At 46.7% G+C, this 16,391-nt stretch overlaps 1 protein-coding gene across 1 annotated transcript; it reads left to right on the forward strand.

Moving 5' to 3' along the window:
* Positions 1–15,125: 15,125 nt before the first annotated feature.
* Positions 15,126–16,088, forward strand: LOC308671934 (chemerin-like receptor 1; the record flags this gene model as incomplete). The annotated part of the gene is made up of 1 exon (XM_081334437.1): positions 15,126–16,088. One exon carries the CDS (start codon positions 15,126–15,128, stop codon positions 16,086–16,088), a length of 963 nt encoding a protein of 320 aa, XP_081190563.1.
* Between the last annotated feature and the right edge of the window lie 303 nt (positions 16,089–16,391).

Here is a 16,391-nt window from a genome sequence, read left to right on the forward strand (position 1 = left end):
TTTCAGCAGCACTATGGGGGAAGAGGCAAAGGATGAGCACCACGTGCTGCAGAGTGAAAGGTGGTCTCTCTGTGGCTTTAATTGCAGGTGGAGGTGTAGAAACTGGATGCTTTCTGCGTGCACAAGGTGAGCATTAAAACTGAGTTATGGTCCACATTCAGATCGGCTAAGAGGAAACAAGATTTCTCCAAATCCCGGGGAGTGCAAGGCAGTATGTCTCGAATTCAGTCCTGAGTGCTCCCACAGCGGTCATTTGGCTTAAACTAATCTACAGGTAGTCCTCAACTTACGATCCTTCTTCACCAAATGTTACAACAGTGCTGGAAGAAAAGGTTTGTGACTAAGACCTACGTTACGGCTACTGCAGTATCCCACGGTCACGCAAACAAAATTCGGGCACTTGGCAATCTGCCCACCCTTAGGACCGATCTCAGGGATGCTGTAGTTGCCCCCACCCACCAAACCAGGGATTGTGGTCATTAAGTAAAGCAATCATGAGTTGCAAACTTCACTCTGGTCTCACCCGTAGTCTCTCCTCTGTAAGCTGTAAGGTCAGGGGTCCCCAACCCCCAGTCCGTTGACCAGTACTGGGCCACGGCATGCTAGCAACCGGGCTGCACAAACAAGCAAAGCCCCATCCACGGGATGCAGGCAGCACACAAAACCACACACCCTCCGGTCCATGAAAAAAACCCTTTCTCCACGGAACCGGTCCCTGGTGCCCAAGAGGTTGGGGACCTCTGTTGTAAGTCAAGGACTACCTGCATAAGTAGAGCAGTTGATGCCGTTTCTTGCATTGCTAGGCCATTCGTTACTACAAGGACATTTTTGTTGGGTGTGTCCTTAATACAACAATTTGAAGACAGGGAGATCGATCTTAATACCTCTTGAACCTAAAGCAGGAATGACTCACACTAGATTGTCTTTCCTCCTCTTGATGGGCAACAGAGCCTAACGTGATACCATAGAGCAGTATCATAAAAGGACGGGGAAAAAATTGTTCAGAGGAAATAAAATGCCGCACAAACACAATAAAAGCCCAGCCCCTGATTGTCCATCTTCCACGAATCGCCCCCGAGGCAGCCGCATGATTTTTCTTCTTGACAGAAAAGATTTGGCCTGCAGTTTAGACAAAAGCCTTGCTAAAAGCAACAAGTGCTTTAAAAACTTGGTTTGTGTTTGTTTTTTTTTAAAAAAATGGGGGGAGCAGAGAGGGAGGCTTCTACACATAATGATTTGATTATTCAGAGGTACAGGAAAGTGGCTGAGAAAGAACAAAATTGGAGGAAGGTGGGCAATTTGGAGGGGGGAAAAAAGAGAGCAGCTATTTGGGTTTATAATGCTTTTACTCCCGGCACTAAAAATCTCAAAGAATTAACATGGGGTAAATGGAAAGCTGTTAAAAGCCTCTCCCCCCCACACCTTTAGCTGTTTCTCCTACAATTTTGCTGGGTTTTGATTTTTTCTAAAAAGCCATCATCCTGATAAGGACTAGTTAGGAGAACCCGGAAGGGGTCATAAAAATCAAAATGGCAGCCACAACCACCCAACTGAAGTCGTACTTTTCCGATGAGTCATTAAAAGGGGGGCTTTGATTATTTAGCTGTGGATGCCAACTTGACTAATTTTTAACCCACCTGCGGATATTCCTGCTGAATTTCTGTCTATGTAAGGGATGTAATAAATGCTGCTTCTCTCTTTAAACAAGCATTGGGCCAGGCAGAGGGGTCTCAGAATGAGAAGTAGGAAATATTGCCTCCAGTGCATTTGTCCCGGCAGGCACCTGTAACGAAAATAGCTTTTTTGCTAAGGAAATAGCAGCTTACATTTTGAGGATAAGTGTAATTAACTTCCTGCAAGATGTAATATTTCAGTAGGGTCTCTTAACAATCCCAATGTTCCGGCTGGAAATCGTTAACACTACAAGGAAGCTAAATATAGGAACCAAAAGAATAAGGACAAATTACCGGAAGCCGTTTTTGGAGTGTCATTACCCATTCCACCACTCATCAGCTGGCGAGTCACAATAAAAATACCGTAGGCAAAAGGAACTCTACAACCAAAGGATTTTTCCCCCCCAGCACCAGAATTGAATTCCAGTACTATGTCAAGTCAACCCAGACAAACATTTGCCTGTGATAAAAGCCTAGAAAATCTAGTTTAATGGAAGTATGTCTAATTTAATGAAAAGAAGGACTAAGGGTGACATGATAGCAGTGTTCCAATATCTCAGGGGCTGCCACAAAGAAGAGGGAGTCAAGCTATTCTCCAGTGCTCCTGAAGGCAGGACAAGAAGCAACAGATGGAAACTGACCAAAGAGAGAAGCAGCCTAGAACAGACATGTCAAACACAAGGCCCGGGGGCCAGATCCGGCCCGCGAAGTGGTTTCATGCGGCCCGCGAAGCCGTCCTGGAAACAGTGAGGGAACGTCCCCCACTGCCTTGGCCCTGGCCCAGAGACCCTCCTTCCGCCAGAGACCCTCAGATCTGTCCCACTCCTGCCCAGGCCCCCATAGGCACCCTTGATGCAAATGATGTAGAGCTGGCCATGCCCACCCAGTAGGCCATACGCACTCTAGCCACGCCCACCCAGTAGGCCAGGCCCACCCAGACCATACCCACCCGGCCCCTTGAGGGCAACCGCAATGCTGATGCGGCCCTCAATCAAATTGGCCTAGAACCAAGGAGAAATTTCCTGACGGTTAGAACAATTAACCAGTGGAACAACCTGCCTCCAGAAGTGGTGAATGCTCCAACACTGGACGTTTTGAAGGAAAGATTGGACAACCATTTGTCTGAAATGGTATAGGGTCTCCTGCTTGAGCAGGGGGTTGGACTAGAAGACCTCCAAGGTCCCTTCCAACTCTGTTATTCTGCTTATCTCCCCCCTTCTACAAAAAGTGGAGATGGGTTTGTAGTACATGTGAAGGCTTGTTCCACTAAAGAATAGTTTCTTAAAGCAAGCATGGTGGGATTCACACAACACATCAAATTGTATATTGGTCTTTAGCCTTCAGAAAGACTGGGTTTCAAAGGACACAAGAAGCTGACACTGAACAATTATAGGAATGCTTAGCCCAATGTGTAAATCCAGACAGTGGCTTTTACTGACAGCTCAACAGCATCTTCTAATGAAGAGTTTAGTGAAACTCACAAGCTTGCACGCTCTAACAGAATACCGTATTAAAATATATCCCTTTAGGGGACCCATATCAGACATACGAAGGAGTAATAAAAGTAGTTTATTATATTTTCCTCCCCAACTGCAGCTCTTTTCAACCATCTCGTAACAGAGTTCAGCATTTTTTCTAGTCGATAGCATTTTTTTTTAAAAAAGTGGTTTCTTATCCCTGGCCACACGGAGGCCTCTTTGCAGAAGGCAGTTTATAAATATCATAATTTTAAACTTGCCAATGTTGAGGTCTTGAAGCTCAGTGAGAGTAATTGACATTTGCAGTTTCCTTTTGTTTCATACACTTTTGGCTCAAGAATGCCCCAGGGAGCACGTCAGATGCCTCACTTTCTCTAAAACGACGACTATTAGCCGCAAAAGTGGCTCCAAAACCAGGTGGGTGCTAGAATCTGCTGCCTCTAGTAGGTCACCTGACCTGCTCTCCATCTCAGGGTAATCCATAGAACCTCTTGAATGAACGGAAGAAGGGAGCAATCCCTCTGTCTGATTGGACAGCCAGAGCAGCTTACTTAAGCCCAGTATTTAAGTTATACAAGTAGGGGGGGGAGAGTGGGAAGAGAGAGAGACGGAGGGAGAGAGATGCAAACAAGCCACAAGTGGTAGGTAGGTAAGTAGGTGGATAGATAGATAGATAGATAGATAGATAGATAGATAGATAGATAGATAGATAGATAGATAGACAGACAGATATAGATATAGATATAGGGACGCGGTGGCTCAGTGGGTTAGCACGCTGAGCTTGTTGATCGGCAGTTTGGCGGGTCGAATCCCGAGTGCCGCGTAACAGAGTGAGCGCCTGTTACTCGTCCCAGCTTCTGCCAACCTAGCAGTTCGAAAGCACGTAAAAATGCAAGTAGAAAAATAGGGACCACTCCGGTGGGAAGGTAACAGCGTTCCGTGCGCCTTTGGCATCTGGTCATGCCGGCCACGTGACCACGGAGATGTCCTCGAACAAGCGCTGGCTCTTTGGCTTTGAAATGGAAATGACTAGCACGCATGCACCTTTACCTTTACTGATATATATATAGATAGAGATAGATAGAGATAGATAGATGCAAACAAGCCATGATTAGTCTACTGCTACATATGGTATATATATCAGCCCAGTGCAACATATTCACCCAGAGACGCACATCCACCCACATGCAAACAAGCTACCATCAGCCAAGTGCAACATACACATAGACACAACACACACTCACAGAGACTGAGAGACACCCACACAGGCAAAGAAGCCACCTCTCAAGGAACAGCTAATCTGCTTCATTCATCTGTTCTTTCACAGTGCATCCCTGAGTTTCAGCTTGATGGACAGCACCATCAACAACTCCTCCTCCTCCTCCTCCTCCTCCTCCTCTCTACTGGAGCCCAGGTACTCCCTGTCTGTGTCTGGACTGAGCAGCATCTTCCCTGCCTGAGCAGCTGCGGACAACCCTCTTCTCTTCTCCTGCCGCTGTTGCTGATGGCCGGAAAGGGGGGCAGCTGGAAACCTCTCCCCCTGCTCTTTATCCGGGAGAGGCAGCAAATGCCAGCGAAGTAAGGTGAGTGGAGTGAACAAGGGCTGCCTTGTTCACACACCCCTGGGAGAAATAATATGAATAAAATGGGAAGAATAAGGACTTTCTAAAATGTCTCTTCCCCCAAGTTATGTTCCATTGCTCCAACCACTTAGGTCTATTACAGAAGATTATCGTGGCTGTTTTGAGACGTCACGTAGAGAAGCTCTAAGCGAGAAGCTTTCTCAAAGTAGGATTACTATTAGAGATGTGAAACTTTTTAAAACAATGGCTCCCTCTAACGATGTTTTTTTTTAACCCACCCCAAAAGGGGAAGCGGTGCAACTTTCAGCTTATCCATCCAACTCCTGATTCAACCCACCTGTTTCATGGAATTGGTACACCTGCCCTCTGGGCTGGGTGTGTTTTAATGCACTCTGGAAGACATGGCTCTCCTTTGCAGTTAATTAGCTACAAAAGGCAGTAATGCAAACCACGGATCAGAGAGAGAGACAGAGAGAGGCAGGGAAGAATTGAACCAGAATGAGGGAAGCTATCTAAAGGGGAGGAAACAAACTCGGGTGCTTGGATTCACACAACATGCTAAGATGAGCTTGAATGAACCCCCGGCTACAAAACTTAAGCCATTGTCTTTGTGTGTGGAATGAACCAGACATCTCATTAAAATATGTAATAGTTTGTTTGATCCCGACAGGTTATGTGAAGCCAGAGATTGTGCTTGGTTAACCAGGGTTTGGCTGTTTGCGTGAACACAGCCATGAAGAATAGTCTAACTTTAGCTTAGTCTATTTGTAGCTTGCATTTTGATCACTTCCAGACTGGCAAATAGCGGCTCGTGTGATCAAATGAGGGTTCTCTAATTTTGAGGAGTCAGAGGGGAATCTTGAGTGCATATTTGGGGTGCTCTTGTGGAATGATGGCCAGAGTGGATGTGGCCAATCACAAAACAGCCATTTATTAAGAAGCAAAAAAAAGAGAAAAAGTTCTGAACTTCTGCTTCCATATTTTCTAAGAATGCCCCAGCGGTATAAGGGGCCTCCTGGAACAATAACTAGGAAAACGGTTCATCCCTCAAGCTGAAGCTTTGTTCGGAGCACACTAGTTTGCCATTCATTTTTTTAAATGATAGTCATCTTTTAAAAGCAAATAAAATTAGAGCCAGCAGGATGCTTGGCTAATACCCAGAAGCATCTTGGCATCTTGTTTTTCCTTTGGGTGTCACACTGGGATTCAGAAACCACAACGCTCGACAACAATTCCAAGTTCTCTCTTCCACCCGACTTTCAGAGAGAGAGAGAGAGAGAGAGAGAGAGAGAGAGAGAGAGAGAGAGAGAGAGAGAGAGAGAGAGAGAGAGAGAGAGAGAGAGAGAGAGAGAGAGAGAGAGAGAGAGAGAGAGAGAGAGAGAGAGGAGGGAGGGAGGGAGAGGGAATTAAGTAGATTACTTGTGGATTTCTGCTTCCTTATACAGTTCTTATCCATCTTGGTCCGTTTTATCTTAACTGAATCTTAATTTCTCTATTGCTTTAATGTTTTATGCTGCATTTTAACTGAATGATTATAAGATGCCTGTGGCCAGATGGGTGGCATTGGCAGATACATTTAATAAATAAATCTCTCATCAATGCTGACCTGTTGTGCATGGACACCTACCCTCAGTCCACGGGGAGTGGGGAAACAACCCTCATAGGCTGAATCTGTGGGTCCTAAATTTTTTCTTGCCCAGGCCCAGAATGGACTTCCAGAAGTGGCATCCACACAGAGAACCGGTTGTTCACCTATTTGAATCCCACTACTACCCCCAACACACATTTATGTTTTATGCTGCATTTTAACTGAATGATTATAAGATGCCTGTGGCCAGATGGGTGGCATTGGCAGATACATTTAATAAATAAATCTCTCATCAATGCTGACCTGTTGTGCATGGACACCTACCCTCAGTCCACGGGGAGTGGGGAAACAACCCTCATAGGCTGAATCTGTGGGTCCTAAATTTGGGAGGCGCGAGCTGTACCCATTTCCTCCTTGGAAAGTTGTGTGAATGCCTGCTGCATTCAGTGTACGCAGTCACAACAGCCTCTGGGGAGGGGGGAGGAATAAAAGGTGAAGGGGCTTATAGCGTTGGCACCTTCAGCGTTTGACCCTGGCTAGCAGGAGTCGCTGGTGGGCACAGCAATGCCAAACGGCTTGAATGGGTCTTGGGAAGCCCAGGGATGTTGGAGGAGTCATCTTCAACTCACCTTTTTGGGGGAATTCCAACTATTGGGGTGTCTTAACTTGCTAAACCAAAGTTTATGGGAATAACCTCCATCGAGTGGGCTGACCCACAACTGAAGCCAATCCCTCAACCAGCCAAATCTTTTAGGATTGGCGGGTGATGGTAACAGAATAACAGAGGTGGAAGGCACCTTGGAGGTCTTCTAGTCCAACCCCCTCCTCAGGCAGGAAACCCTATACCATTTCCGACAAATGGCTGTCCAGTCTCTTCTTAAAAGCCTCCAGTGTCGGAGCACCCACAACTTCTGGAGGCAGGTTGTTCCACTGGTTAATTGTTCTCACTGTCAGGAAATTCCTCCTTAGTTCTAGCTTGCTTCTCTCCTTGGTTAGTTTCCATCTGTTGCTTCTTGTCCTGCTTTCGGGCGCTTTGGAGAATAGCTTGGCTCCCTCTTCTTTGGGGCATCCCCTGAGATATTGCAACGCTGCTATCATGTCACTCCCTGGCCCTTCTCTTCGTTAAACTAGACATACCCAGTTCCTGCAACTGCTCTTCATACGTTCGAGCCTCCAGTCTCCTGATCATCTTTTTGTTGCTCTTCTCTGCACTCTTTCTAGAAAGAGTCCCCCCCCTTTTTTTAAAAAAAAAAAAAAACCAACCAAACTGGATGCAGTCTTCCAAGTGTGCGGTCTTCCCAAGGCGTTATCGAGTCAGAATCAAGATAGAGCTGGAAGGGACCTTGGAGGTCTTCTAGTCCAACCCCCCCTCCCATCCCCACCCCGCTCGAGAGGCAGACCTAGACCGTTTCAGACAGGCGGCTGTTGTTCCAGTCTCTTCTTAAAAACCTCAAGGGATGAAGCACTCACCACGTCTGAAGGCAAGCCGCTCCACTGGGTGGGGGTAGCGGCACACCCCCCCCACACACACACACACCTCCCCCCACCCCCTCCCGTCTTTTTTCCGCTCCGGGGGCGACGCTGCTCCAAGCAAGCGAGCCCCGCAGCGCCGCCGGCTCTCCCGCTCGGCCTTGCCGGGCGCGGGTGCCGGAGCAGCTGGGCGCGCATCGATTAGCGCGGGGCTAATGGGCCTGGGCAGCTCCGCAGCACGTGTACCGCCCTTCCCCGCCGCCTCGGGGCTCCCGCAAGCGCCGCTCCGCTCATCCCGATGCCTAATTATTAACCAGGCGGGCCAAGCGCGGAGAAAGGCAAGCCGGGTGTGTGTGAGAGCTTGAGCCGCCGCTTTCCCTGCCCTGCGGTGGGCCGGAGGGAGCCAGCAGGTGGATGGATGGATGGATGGCTGCCCGGCTGCTTTCACACGACGCGCCGACCCCGAGTTACCGACTTAAAATCACGCTGCGGGTTTGCAACCGGGAGCGATCGAACGAGACGGGTCCGCGCCAAAGCCGTCCGGGTTGTGTGAAGGCGGCAGTTGCGTGTTTTAAAGAGGCCGGGGAATAGGCTCGTGGGAACGTAGCCCGGTCCTGTTGGATGGTGCCGTTCGAGCCTCGTAATTCTGTACTGGGAGACACATGCTTCAATTTTCTTCCTCTTCTAAACGCACAACAGGAAAAAAAAAGTTGTTGTTGTTGTTAGCTGCGAAGTCGTGTCCGACCCATCGCGACCCTATGGACAACGTTCCTCCAGGCCTTCCTGTCCTCTACCATCTTCTGGAGTCCATTTAAGATCACGTCCCCCTGCTTCAGTGACTCCATCCAGACGCCTCGTTCTCTGTCGTCCCTTTCTTCTCTTGCCCTCAATCTTTCCCAGCATTAGGCTCTTCTCCAGTGAGTCCTTCCTTCTCATGAGGTGGCCAAAGGATTTGAGTTTTAGGAAAAAAAGTATTACTATATAAATAACCTTGGGCATTTATTTAATTCGCTTTTAACTTTTGTATCCTGTTTTTGTATTTATTGCCCTGTACACCGCCCCGAGTCCCTCGGGAGAAGGGCGGTATAAAAATGTAATAAATAAATAAATAAATACCTGGTGTAAAAGTACTGGTGTTCTAAATGTGAAGAGATTTGCATTTTCCTCCCCCCCCCCCCAAATACCCAATTTACAAAATCTTCGTTCGTCTTTCAGATTTAAGCTGTGATTTAAATATTTTAACTAAGGTTTGCATCGAGAGAAACGGGGTTGGGGGGGGGGTCAGGCAAAGGTTCTGAATCAAAGCCAGAAGAATTAACAACACCGAGGCTTAGTAGGTCGTGTGAAGCCAACCGCCAAAAAAAGGAAGGAAAAAAAAAGCTTTCGGAAATTCTGATAGAAGCACCCTGTATTTATTACTGGGCTGGTTTCTGTGTCTTTTCCAAGCTAGGCGTGAAACGCAGAGAGGGTGAAATGCAGAAGCGAAGTCCGAACCGCGAAGGGTTCTTCCACCTCTTGGGGGAAAAATAAATAAAAATCCACGGGTTTCTTGGGACTAGAAACGGTGGGCTCTTTGGTTTGACGTCCTGCTGGGTGGATGTTCTCCACTCTGCCAAGCTCAGTGCTGGAATTGAAACTTGCAAGTTCATCCACCAACTTCCTCCCTGTTGCCAAAAGGGTAATAAAGTGGTGTGTGGTTAAGGAGGTGTGTTAGTTGTGGGTTTCGCAGAGCCAGTAAGAAAATAATAATAATAATAATAATAATAATAATAATAATAATAATAATAATAATAATAATAATAATAATAATAATAATAATTATTATTAATAATAATAATAATAATAATAATAATAATAATAATAATAATAATAATAATAATAATAATAATAATAATAATAAAAAAACATTGGAGGTTTGCTTCTCATTCAGGCAGATGAGAATGGGCTTCAGTTTTTAGGCAGCGGAACAAGATTCTTTTTTTTAAAACAAAACAAAAACAACAACTGGCAAATATAGCCTTTGGTCCGTTTTTCTTTTTTCTTTTCTATAAAATCATTTTATAGATTTTTTTTAAAAAACAAACATAAATCACTTAATAATTGGTGAACAGTGTGTTGTCTGGGCTACCCTTGTAAAACAATCATTAAACAATTCATTTCTGTAATCCATATTCCACATAATAATTTTAGTTGGTTTCCTCTTTCCCCAAAATATCCTCTTTTGGAAACATCGAGTTAATACAATTCTTATTGTTTTGATAGATTACAATGGAATATATTTTCCCCCAATATTCCTAAAAATAATAATCATATCAGTATAATATTTCTTTTCTGATCAGTCATTCTGGTTGCCTTATCATAGATCCTGCTACAATCCTTATTTTAGTTTATTTCTCCCACTAGCATTGGTCCATTTTTCTTATTTCCTTCTAGCTAAGGTGCTTTTTGAGCAACATCTGAAACTTGCCCCTCCAACCAGTGGTGGGATCCAGCCGGTTCGCACCACTTCGGCAGAACTGGTAGCTAATTTTTTCTTGTCCAGGCCCAGAATGGACTTCCGGAAGCGGCATCCACACAGAGAACCGGTTGTTCCCATATTTGAATCCCACCATTCCTTCCTTCCTTCCTTCCTTCCTTCCTTCCTTCCTTCCTTCCTTCCTTCCTTCCTCCCTCCCTCCCTCCCTCCCTCCCTCCCTCCCTCCCTGTGGTGGGATTCAGCTAGTTTGCACCACTTCTGCAGAACCGGTAGCTAATTTTTTCTTGCCCAGGCCCAGAATGGACTTCCAGAAGTGGCATCCACACAGAGAACCGGTTGTTCACCTATTTGAATCCCACTACTACCCCCAACACACATACACTCACGTCCCCAATAAATCCAAGCCAGTTGTAACCAAACAACCCCATTTGAAGCAGCAGGGTTGCATAACAGGTTCGCATTAATATGCGGACTTGCCAGCAAGCAACAAGCAAGTACTAGAAGGGATGAACATCCTGCTGGTTTTATGTTTTCAGCTCCGAAATGCCCAGTGCTGGACTGAAACTTAACTTCAGTCATCAACCAGCTTCTCCTCTGTTGCCAAAAGGGTAATCACACACTTCTAAGCCCTGAATGTGATTGCCAGTTGCAAAAGAAAAGGCTAGCTAGGGAACTGGCTGGCTGTTGAGGAATGCACGATCTGCCTGAGGTTTTCTGATGAAGCAGATCACTGGGCTGGAGACCAGATCCTCTTGCAGAAGGGTTTTGAAAGCAGGCTAAGCACAGGAGAGCTGCAAGTTGTCTATCCCTGGTCAAACAGATCTTAGAAAACTTGGACATGAATGAATACGCTCTCCCTTACAAATTCTCTTTGGCCCAATCCACTCATCTTTCACACTTTCCCTGCTCAACGTTTTTTTCCCCCCCTCCCCGCTGGCCAAGTTGCAGACTTGGGAAACTAAATCCCCAACCAGCTGTTCTCAATCGTCCTGGTTAGGGTTGTCCCAAAGGTGCTTCTTCAAAAAGCAACTGGACTGTCTTGGTGTGGTGTTTTTTTTTTCCTTGAAAAGGAAAAGTTTCCAAGGAAGAAAACTGAAGAAGATTTTTTGGATGAGAAACGAAACGTTTTCAAGGGGGGGGGGGAGAAACACCCTAAGAAAATCCAGTTGCCTTTTGAAAAAAGCACCTTTGGGTAAATTTTTATTTATTTATTTTTTTTTATTTTAATTCCATTTATATCCCGCCCTTCTCCGAAGACTCAGGGCGGCTTACAAGCTTAGCAGTAGCCTTCATTCTATGTATATGCCTGCTTATTAGGGCTTTCATACACCCCCCAAGCGGCATTATTACAAAGTCAGCTTAATTGCCCCCAACAATCTGGGTCCTCATTTTACCTACCTCGGAAGGATGGAAGGCTGAGTCAACCTTGAGCCTGGTGGGACTCGAACCTGCACTAATTGCAGGCAGCTGGTGTTACTTAAGGAGGCATCAGCCCTCTGCTCCACCAAGGCTCCCCATCCTGTTTTCGTTGGTTTATTCAGATCTAACCCGTGAATAAGCAACCATTCTAATAGCACTAATAGAAGCTAGACTTATATACTGCTTCACAGCCCTCTCTAAGCCAGGGCTTTTCAACCTTTTCACCCACTGTACCACTTTTAGGATAGGGCAGCATCCGAGGACCACCAGTCACCTAGCAAGATGTCAAAAGCGATGACCAAAAAAATAAAAAAAATAAGGAAAGTGATGAAGTACAGGTAGTCCTCGACTTACAACAGTTCGCTTAGTGACTGTTTGAAGTTACAATGGCACTGGAAAAAGTGCCCCCCAAGCCACAGCCGAGCAAGACACCTGCCTGCCTGCCCGCCCGGCAGCACTCTTCCTCCTGTCCGAGGTTTTCATTCTTGTGAGCATTTCTGTTGAGGATTGACAGCGAGGGTGGGGTGGGGGGGTGTTTGGTTTTTATTCCCTCCCCCCATCTGCTGGGTGGTTGCAGCAAGGTTTGGTCACTTCACATGACCCTGGGACACTGTGACCATCGTAAATATGAATCAGTTGCCAAGCATCTGAATGTAAATCACAAGACCCTGGAGATGCTGCAACATTCCAGCTGATCGGCGCTTCTTCTGGGCTCAGCAGAAGCGCCAGGATCAGCGCAGAGCTCCAGCTGGAACCTGGCGCTGATCCTGGCACTTCCACTGAGCCCTGACAGTCCCAAAGAAGCGCTGATCCTGGGGCTTCCGCTGAGCCCTGACAGCTCTGCAGCTCCAGCCGTCTCTCGCTCAGGCTTGTGCGGTGCTGCCACCGGTTCAGCTCATTCCCCTCCCCCGCTACCACTTCTCTAGGATGGCCGCGTACCACCTGCCAGGTGCCAATGTACCACAGGTGGTACCCATACCACTGGTTGAAAAGCCCTGCTCTATGCAGCTTACAGAGCCAGCCTATTGACCCCAACTATCTGGGTCCTCATTTTAGTGACCTTGGAAGGATGGAAGGCTGAGTAAACCTGGAGGCCGTCAGGATCGTACTCCTGGCTGTGGGCAGAGTCAGCCTGCAATACTGCATTCCAACCACTGCGCCACCACCACCACCACCAAATTTCTTTGGCCTTAAGGCTGCGTAACTCTGAATGCAATCCATTGGAAAATTCCCCCTCGGCATTGCCAAGAATGGAAGTCCATCAAAACATTGATGGTGTTCAGGATGACTATGTTTTGCTGGCTGGATCTGCCCATATCCCTTTCTGACGCTATTTGGAACACACACACAGACACACACCTATTCAGCTTGGAGAGGTTACATCCTGAACCCGCTTGGTGGCTCAGCTTGCAGCACTTGGCAACCCTTCTCGTATCACTTGGCAACCGAGCCCCCCGTGCAACCCCATGGCAACTTTCTAGCTTTGAATAGAAGCTCATCCATGGATGTTCTTGCGTCTCTCTGCCAATATTTCTCACAATGTCAGATAGTAATATTGTAACCAGAGCAACAGAGATCTGCCCTTGAAAAGTTCCAGTACCAAGATAGGAAGAGGGGAAAATACAGATGATTGGGGGCAATGGGTGTAGTACAGGAGGTGGGTTTCAGCTTAGCTAAGAGCACACACTAGGAGAGGAAAATTGAGGAACACAGACATTTTCCATTTCATCCAGTCTTCAGCTACAGGCTGAAGATGCTGACAGCCCTCTGGTTTTCTATTCTAATTGCTGACTTTCTCCTCCCCTTCCCTGTATATTGAACTGATTGATGTTTGTATCTGTGGGAGAGAACTTCTCCTAAACTCATGGTTTGCTTAACCCTAGTTGGGGTAAAATTCGGCTGGGCTTGCCCAGCGCACCAGCTGAAAACTGGGTTGCAAACCATGATGGGCTAATTGGTGGCTTTCACAAGTCACAACTCAGTGAAACCCCAATCCACCATGTGATGGCTTAGTGCAACCCATAAAACCTGCCCGATCGGGGAAAGTTACCACGACAGCTAAGCTTCGTTGCATTTCTTTTAGATCCCAGTTTGCTTCCCACTGGCTGCCAGTGTAGGACCCAAGTGTGATTCTCATATGACTTAACATAGCTCTCATCATTTCGTTTGGCATCTGTTGCTCACTGAATAGGCATGGATAGGAACTGAGAGGAGCTGGACCTGGCTAGCACTTAGAGGGATCACTAGGAAATTTTGGGACTATCAGCTAAACTGGGACGTCGATAAACTATCCTGGAAAATGGCAAGGTCAAATGTGGTCCATGTTGTTACCCGGAACTCAGTCCAACAAGGATACAATACTTCTTTCCTTTTAATATAGCTTTGCTCCTCTTTATTGCAACGTAGATCTTGTCCAAGTAAGAGATCATATCTGATTTTATTTCACAATTAGTTCCACAGAGCTTCCTGTTCAAGGAAGCTACCCACGCTTATGCTACTCATGGTGCTTACATTGTATCACAGTTTGTCCTCTGAAGATACAACGTAAGCAATTCATAGCCTTCCAGATGAGGTTAGATTGCAATTTAGGAGCACCACTATAGCATAGCGCTTTGTTAAGTGATGTCCTTTGTTAAGTGATGTCTCTTAACCTTGGCAACTTTTAAGATGTGTGGATTTCAACTCCCAGAATTCCTCAACCAACACTCAGAGCTCTGGGAGTTGAAGTCCACATGACAAGGGATGAAGAAATCAGATGATCCAGGCAGTTCAAATGGGTATCAAGATTTATTGCAAGCTTCAGCTCTGTACTAGTACAAACTACTAAGGGTCAAAGCAAATTCAAAGGAATTCAAGGTGGGCCCTAGTTTAGATCTCTTGTGGGCATGAAGGGATTCATGACTGATGACACGTTTGACCCCTCCCTCAGGCTCATCCTGGTTATCTCCTACACTACATGTCTTAAAGTTGCCAAGGGTGAGAAACATTCATTGAACCAGAGATCATGCAGTTACACTGACCAGTCACCCTTTCTCAGCTTAGTTGGGATAAAAGATAGAGTTCCCAAAGAAAAGGCAGGCTATGGATGCAACGCATTGGCCATTCTGGGGATATTGGGAGCTTCAGCAGCTAGAGGCATTGCCCAGACCTAAATGCTACAATTTCCTAGGTCAAATGCTAGACTTTGTGTTCTTCAGGATAAGACTCCATTGTATCGTCCATGAGCTGGGATAAGCTTAGTTGCATTTTTCTGATGCAGTACAATTTTAATAGTTAATAGTGCAAGGGGTGGGATATTACCATCAATAACTTTGTGGCCCTTGGGGATAATTTGCTTTTTGGTAAAAATGTGGTCCCTTGCAAACAAATTGCATTGCCTGGTCTGGATAATGAATAATCGTGGATCTTCTGCCTTGTTCTTATCTCTTTGACAGGGAGATGTCAACAAACCTGGGTGCCAATGGTTCCTCCTCCCAAGTGCTCGTGGAGGAAAACCCTGTGCGGGACAGCATAAAGATTATCACAGGGGTGATTTTTAGCTTCATCTTTCTGGCTGGTGTGACTGGGAATGGGGTAGTCCTGTGGGTCACCGGTTGGAAGCTGCGATGGACCTCCAACACCGTCTGGTTCTTCAACCTGGCCTTAGCTGACTTGGCATCCACCTCCCTCATCCTGGTCACGGTGCTCAACTTGGCTCTTGACCTGCATTGGCCTTTTGGCTCTGTGGCTTGCAAAGTGGCCAATTGCCTGTTTGGGCTTAGCGTGTGTAGCGGTGTGCTGTTACTCAGCTCCATCAGTGTGGATCGCTGTGTGCTGGTGGTGGCTCCCGTCTGGTGCCAGAACTACCGCACCCCACGGCTCACCTGGGCAGCTTGTGGATGCCTTTGGCTGCTGTCGTTGGCCTTCTTCGTCCCCAGCTCCTACTTCTTCACCCAGGTCTCTGTGGATAACCATAATCGGAGCTCTTGCAACAACCTGGACATCTTTCAGGACTGGCAGCAAGCCGAAGTCCTCACCATTTGCATTTTTCTCTATCAATTCCTTCTTCCCTTACTGGTGATCTCCATTTCCTACACCATCCTGGTGGTGACCATGCGGAAGAAGAAGCTGAACAAGTCCAGCAAACCATTCCTGGTGGTCACCAGGGTGGTGTTCTGCTTCTTCCTCTGTTGGCTCCCTTATCATGCTTTGGCTCTGGCCAGGATCTCCATGGATCTTGTGCCCGAAAGCATGCAGCTGGTAGCCATCCCCCTCTCCAAGTGTCTGGCCTTGTTCAACAGTTGCATCAACCCTCTGCTTTATGTCTTTGTAGGGCAAGAATTCCAGGATGCCGTCAGGAGATCCTTGCTGCAGGTCTTCAAGACCGCTTTTGAGGAAGCGCCTCTGGCTGGCAACCTCTGAGAGATGTGTCACCAGGAAAGCTAGTCTCTTGGGATTTCACCAGCAGAAGAGGGCATTCTCAAACCATTGGGTCTCTCTCTCTCTCTCTCTCTGTGTGTGTGTGTGGAGAGAGAGAGAGAGAGAGAGAGAGAGAGAAAGAATGAGAATATCTCAAGGACTAAAAACTAGAGGCTTTTTTTTTAAAAAAAGGAAAGCAGAAGAGATGCAAAAATTATGAGATACCTTTGTGCAACATAAGCATAGAATTGCTGGGTTGGCTGTGGATCTCTCCATTTTTGTCAATTTTCGCTCCCTCCTTTTTCC

Source organism: Vipera berus (assembly GCF_964194415.1).
Source record: "Vipera berus genome assembly, chromosome: 9".
In the NCBI taxonomy this organism is placed as follows: domain Eukaryota; kingdom Metazoa; phylum Chordata; class Lepidosauria; order Squamata; family Viperidae; genus Vipera; species Vipera berus.